The 6,611-nt window shown below is 43.5% G+C and overlaps 1 protein-coding gene across 1 annotated transcript in view; it reads left to right on the top strand.

Moving 5' to 3' along the window:
* The first annotated feature begins 1,467 nt into the window (after positions 1-1,467).
* CLSPN (claspin) overlaps positions 1,468-6,611 on the top strand; it is a 45,481-nt gene continuing 40,337 nt past the window's right edge. The window contains exons 1-2 of the mRNA XM_060257577.1: positions 1,468-1,797; positions 5,608-5,722. Of these exons, the coding sequence (XP_060113560.1) occupies positions 1,738-1,797; positions 5,608-5,722 (175 nt within the window). The 5' untranslated portion in view covers positions 1,468-1,737. The remainder of the gene's footprint in view (positions 1,798-5,607; positions 5,723-6,611) is intronic.

The following is a 6,611-nucleotide window of genomic DNA, read 5'->3' as shown; positions in this document are numbered from 1 at the left end:
TGGTCACATATGTCACCTGCTCAGGGGTTGTTTTGTAGAAAAATAGGTGGTGAAGCTTATTAACATAACTCATTAGCATATGCTGCCCCCCCCCACCAGCCAAAAGCAACCCGACACAAGAAAGGAGAGCCCTGGGCAAGCAAGGCCTGCTTGGGCTGGCTAGAGATCCAGCCAGCCTAAGCAGGCCTCGCTCACCTGGGCCAGCAAGCCACCTGCCACCCAAAATCACATAGAAGTGGAGGAAGCGTGGTGCGGGCTTCTCCAGGGATTGAGGGCTGTTGGGAATGTGGCAAACCTCCTGGTGGCTGGCCACTCTCCTAATCCAGGGATTGTTATGCAGCTTCACCTTTTATTCAGTGGACAAAGTAGCTGGGGAGGAGGAAGGGGAGCCATCAGAAAGATTCAGGTGCTCTGCTCCTGTGAGCTTCTGCTGAATTCAAGGCCTTCACCAGCTTATCCAGCAGTAGGCCTGGGCCCAAGAACACCCTCAGACTTCAGACCTGTTCCTCCAAGGAAAGTGCACCCCATCCATAATGGATGACTCTTTAATCCCATGTCAGACCTTCCACTCACCACTAGCACTTCAGTCTTGTCAGGATTAAGCTTCAGCTTTCAGGTGCCTCAAAAATCTTTTGCTAATATATAAATTAAAAAGGTAAAGGTAGTCTCCTGTGCAAGCACCAGTTGTTTCCGGGTGATGTTGCATCATGACGTTTTCGCGGCAGACTTTTAATGGCGTGGTTTGCCATTGCCTTCCCCAAATAAATTAGTGAATGGTAAAATTGGGTTTAAAAAAAAAAGTTTTTACTTCCTCCAAAACAGTTAATATTTAAAACCCCCTCTTACTACAGTATTTCCTCAAAAAGAAAAAGACCCTGGCTGTAAGACACCCCTCCTCTAAAAAATGCTATGCACAAAAAGGTTTTTAATCTTGGATTTAACTGTAACTTGCATGCAGGTTTTAGATTACCCTCTTTGTTTAAAAATGATGTATCTGGGAAAAGCCTAGTCTCTCAATATTGTAATACACACATCTATACATTCAATTAATGCACCATTGACAATTTCTTGAGAATCTTTTTGGTCTAAACAACAACCACACACACACATTTGTGTGGCCTTTTTGGCCAGTCACACATTCTCGGTTTAAACCAGGGTTCTTATTTGAATAAAACGGAGAACAATGTAAGCTGCTTGGGGACCAATTAGGGAGAAAGCTGGAATATAAATGAAGAAAAATAATACATTGCTGCAAAGAAACCGCCACTATTTATATTCATACTGTTATGGGTTTATTTTCCATTTCTGACACCTCGTGCAAACAAGTCACCATTCGTACTGCCTATACCCCGCTCCATCTCCGCATGGGAAGGTTTTCAGGCAACCACCGCCCACCGACGAGAGCAAACTGGACCACTTGGATGACTCAGAATCATAGAGTATATAGGACAGGGCTGGCAGCGGTGTTGGTCTACTACTGGACTCCCACTGGATGCATAGAGTATACGCTTTCGGATGACTAGAAAGGCCCAGCGCTTCCACCCGCGAGACAGAGAGGAAGGAGGTTTCTCAATTGACCCAGATAAAGAAAGTCAAATTTCTCTCCGTTTAGTCAGCCAATAGGAACAAAGAGAGGGTGGTGCCTTTTAGGAGGAGGAAAGTAGTGATTGGACAGTGGCTGAAGGGCGGGGCCAACTGCGAGCAAGAGCGCGAAGACTCGAACTTGGTCGTGCAAAAATGGATTTGGCGCCGGTGCCTCTAGGTTCGTTTGCGTCTGAAGTGATGACGGCGGCAGAGGTGAGTGATTGCTTATATGGCTGAAGGTGGTCTACCGATCATGGGCCTGGCGCGGTGGATACTACTGTTGATGTATTTTGGCGGCGGTATTGCCGAAAATGCCTCAGAGATTCGGAACTACCATTCCCACCATGCTTTGCAGTCCCGCTCGAGTAAAGACAGTATCCCAGCATACATTGCGCCTCTGGGCCAGGTGTTCCTTGGGGCTTGTCTACCTGCAAATGAGGCTGTGCTTTAGATGCTTCTGTGCGGGGTTGAGTTGTCACGTGTTTAAGGCTTCCGTATAAAAACTTCCTGTAAATAGTGTTAAAAGCATATTATGGAGTGTTGTTTTAAACGTTTCCATGATAAGCAAGCTTTCTGGCTACAGGGGAATTTTTTGTGGTCCTTAGAAAAAAGTGCTTTATTTTATGTAGAGAGTTTATATGGTGACTGTCTGTGAACTTCATGTAGTGGGACTTTAGCTCCTTCCTGGTACGGCAGTGCACTGGGTCCCTGAAACTTTGTTTTTGAGGTCAGTTGAGGGGGTGGGAGGCGGCTTAGTGGCAGGGAACTGGGAAAATCACCACCCACTTATCTGCTAGTGGAGATGCTGGCCTACTATAAAAACTGTGGCTGGATATGTGTCATCATTTTAAAAAATGAGAATTAAAACAAGTCATTAAAAGCCTTGGTGTTACTTTTTTGTAATCTGGACTACCACTTTTGTTATTTATTATTTTACCACTTTTGTTATTTATTTTACTACTTTTGTTAGTTATTGCTGCATAATCAACTGCATTAATCTACTATGCAAGATCTTCCAGAGATTCTGAGTCCAGTGTCATTAGTATGCCAGCGCCATCATAGATTCCCCAACATGGGCCAATTGCATAGATTAAACAAATCTAAAGAGCGGGCTCGAGAAGGGTTCTTGGCAAGCTGGAGGTTATCAGCAAAATACAAGTTTTTTTAAAAAAAATGTGGTACAAAACAATCCAAGAAGGTAAAGAGCTATGCCTGTATATGTGCAAGCATTGGGGGGGGGAAAATGCAGGCAGCAGTCCAAAATTTAGCCTGTTGCTAAAGCAGTAGTACCAGACTACACTGAAGGAAGGTCACAAAGATGAAAAGAATGAGTTCCTCCACTTCCATGGCTGTTTCTCATTTATACAGATGTAGGAACACCTTCAGTTCTATACCAATGTTATTATCATTTATTTGATTCATTTGTACCCCGCCTCTGTCCCCAGTGGGGACCCAAAGCATGTTCCATTGTGATTATCTTCTCCATTTTATCCTCACAATAACCTTGTAAGGTAAGAGGCTTTCCTGGCAGAGGAGTCAAACCAGATCCTAATCCAACACTTTAATTGCTACGACCATGTTGGCTCACAAACTGTTTGGATGCTGTGTTTAGGAGGGTGAGGACAAGTAGACCAAATAAATCCTGATCAGACAGAAAAGGTGTTGGCTACTAATCACTGCTGTCCAGACTAGTTCTTATGTATTTATTTATAACCTGCCAGGACCCAAAGTGGCTTGCATCATTCTCCTTTCCTCGACTCTGTCCTCATAACAATCCTATGAGGTAGATTAATCTGAGGGAGCATGACAGCCCCAATGTCAGCCAGTATGCTTCCACAGCAGAGTAAGGATTTGAAGCTGGGTGTCCCACATCCAAGTCCAACACTCTAATGACTACACAATAGAGAGCGTAAAATGCTTCTCTGTTGGTGAACCGAGTTCCCTACAGCCTTGGTCTCTACATCTTAGAGCAGGGGTCCTCAAACTACGGCCCGCGGGCCAGATGCAGCCCGCTGAGGACGTTTATGCGGCCCGCTGGGTTATGGCAAAATTAGACCGGAAGTGACGTTCGACCTAAACTCGCGTTAGCAATGCACACTTCCGGCACTGGGCTGAGGCGGCAGAGACAGAGTGTGAGGCGATACCGATGTGAGATGAGTTCCCAGGCTGGGGTGTGTGGTGTGGGGAAGGGAGAGAGATGCAGAAGATGGAGAACTGACGGCCCGCGGCCTTGTACAGTAACGGCAGCCACCACAACAGTCCGACCCTCCAACAGTCTGAGGGACAGTGAACTGGCCCCCTATTTAAAAAGTTTGAGGACCCCTGTCTTAGAGCATCTACTGTAGATTCACAACATGAGGAATAGCCATACCTTCCTTGGCAAGCACATTGAGAGCAAACAGTGTCAAGGCAACATTTGTAAAATATTTGTCATTTCCCCTATTTTTAAAATGTTGCATATGAAAATTTCATTAAAATTTACACATTTCTGGAATGCAGTGCCACCATCCTGAGGCCAGTGGATAGAAGACAGAATATAGTCTGCTAATATCCAAGGTTTAACAATATTGTTCAAAATGTTTTCAGTAGAATTTGAAGTAGATTTAAATCTACACAGATGAGGGGTCAGATGCAACATCAGTCAAGGACAAAGCAGGTGTGTGGATGATGAGTAATGCCCTGCGCTGGCCAGCAAGCAGATGTGTGCCTTTGTACAGTGCTGGCAGCTGTTGGTTCGCTCCTTCAGATAAGAACATGTATCACCTCTTTAATATTATTCTCGGTAATCACTGAAGGGTCATGGAAGCAGTAGTTAAATACATTTTTGTCACTCTGAAAATCTGTTCTAATGAGCTCAGTGGCACATAAGCCAATGCAATCGAGGTACACTCAACCAGGAGTTAACCTTATTTAATTCCTGAATATAAATCTGTAGAATTAGGCTGTTTCTCAGTCATTCCTGCTCTATAGTCAAGTCAAATTAGCCTTTATTGGCATAAAATATATAGATATATATATATCAGAGCAAATTGGTTAAAAAAAAGATAAAATGGAACGATTGCATACATATACATCAGGAAAAGCATAAACATAAACTGTTTCTATGAGATCCTCTGATGTGCTTTTAAAACAATAAAGAAACTTAGCCACTTTCTCAGTGACACTAGATGAAGTATCGTTCAAAAGACTATAGACCTTAAGTGCATCAGAACAATCAACCATGCTAACTAAAAGAGGATGTAAATACTTGTGATGAAGATCTGTGTACAAATTACAATAAAGAAGACTATGAGTAACTGACTCCACACATTTTTGCTTACAGAGACAGTATCTGACTGAGTAGGCTGTCTTGTTAAATCTGCCATAAAGAATGGCAGAGGGCATGGCGTTGCATCTGGCAAGAGAAAAAGCTCTACACCGCTCTATAAATACAAGGGCCAGTTGTGGCCTCTCGTAAATAGTAGTCTCCAGCATTCTCCAAAGTGCAGGGTGGATGGGCAGACTCCAAAACACAATGCTGGCAGGCAAGAACTCACACTGCTTGTGCTAAACAGGACACCAGCTATGCCAGATATAACACCCAGGCATGCTAACACCACAAGCTCAGCAAGCGAATGTTTTACTTTAGAGAAATTTGTTGCAATCAGGCTCTTCCCACTCACAAGTGTCATGTTTCCTGGTCTACACATGTAGCAAAATAATAGCTATAGAGTGAATTCCTGCAGAACTTTTGAAGGTCTAAGCTTGGATCCAGTGGTAAATTGCCAGTAATAGAAGCCAGAGGATTTTTGCTGAATCCCAACTTCCACCGTAGATTTACCCCTCATGCTTTTCTGGGAAGGGGGTCTTTGGGCTGTAGTGAGATTGGAGAGGCAAGAAAGTTCTGTTCTGTTGATGGAAATCTCTCCTGCTAGATCCAACCTGTTGCCTAGAGGTCCAATATCATTGTAACTGCAACTAGTATCAGACTTTTCTTTCATTCATAAACTCTAATTGTGGTCTTGGTTTCATTTGGACATGCAGGATCTGAAATCTCAGGAAACCTTCGACAGTGAAACTGACAGTGGACAGGGAAGCTGTGAAATAAACTCTCCAGTACAGATGAGCAAGAAAATTGATTCTTCTGGTGATGATGGAGGTCTGTAATTTGCTGTTAAATTTTCTTGTCCCTTGGCAACAAAAAGGGTATCCTGCAGCTATATAATTCTGACAGACAGAAATAGGAAAATATAGTGGAAATCTGCCAGAATTTTTTTTCATGAGAATCTTCTACAGTGGCTTGAACTGTGGGCCATAACCCAAAGGTCCCTGCTTTCTTTTGCACTTAGAAAGTGGCCCTTTTAAAAAAAATGTCTGAGAGCTCCTGCTCTTGTAGAAAATTGCCATTCATAACTAGAACCAGGGCTTTTTTGGTAGAAAAAGCCCAGCAAGAACTCATTTGCATATTAGGCCACACCCTCTGACATCACCATTGTTCCATACAGGGTTTTTTTGTAGAAAAAGCCCAGCAGGAACCTATTTGCATATTAGGCCACACCCCCTGACACCAAGCCAGCTGGAACTGCATTCCTGCTTAAAAAAAAAAAAGCCCTGACTAGAACAATCATTAAATTTGTTTTTCCATGGCAGCCTCTCCCTGCATTGTCCGACCCTTTCCCAAAGGAGTTTCAGATGTAGCTTGAGAGCTGCTGTCATGTTGGAGCAGATTTAAAAAGAAAAGAGCTATGTACTTAGAAGTAGCCTGTGCAGTGTTATAAGCTAAGTGATTTGTGGAATGTTGGGGTGAGGGGCTGGCATTATGCCCTCAAGAGTTAAAATTTCCTGAAGTTTAGCTAAATGTTTCACGGTGCTTCTCATCCAGTAGATCAGTGGAGCTCACTCTGAGAGCCACATTCACAATTACCAGGGGGGACACAACTGACCAAGAGAGACACTTGACTGCTGTATGTCCTGGGAGTACCCCATACAGAAAGAAGCACATAAAATAACCCTTTTAATTATCCGAGTCCCTTTAAGCATTTAGGATT

This window comes from Heteronotia binoei, chromosome 17 (genome assembly GCF_032191835.1).
Source record: "Heteronotia binoei isolate CCM8104 ecotype False Entrance Well chromosome 17, APGP_CSIRO_Hbin_v1, whole genome shotgun sequence".
NCBI lineage: Eukaryota > Metazoa > Chordata > Lepidosauria > Squamata > Gekkonidae > Heteronotia > Heteronotia binoei.
Note: the sequence above shows the minus strand (reverse complement) of the source record. Positions and strands in the feature narration are given on the sequence as shown.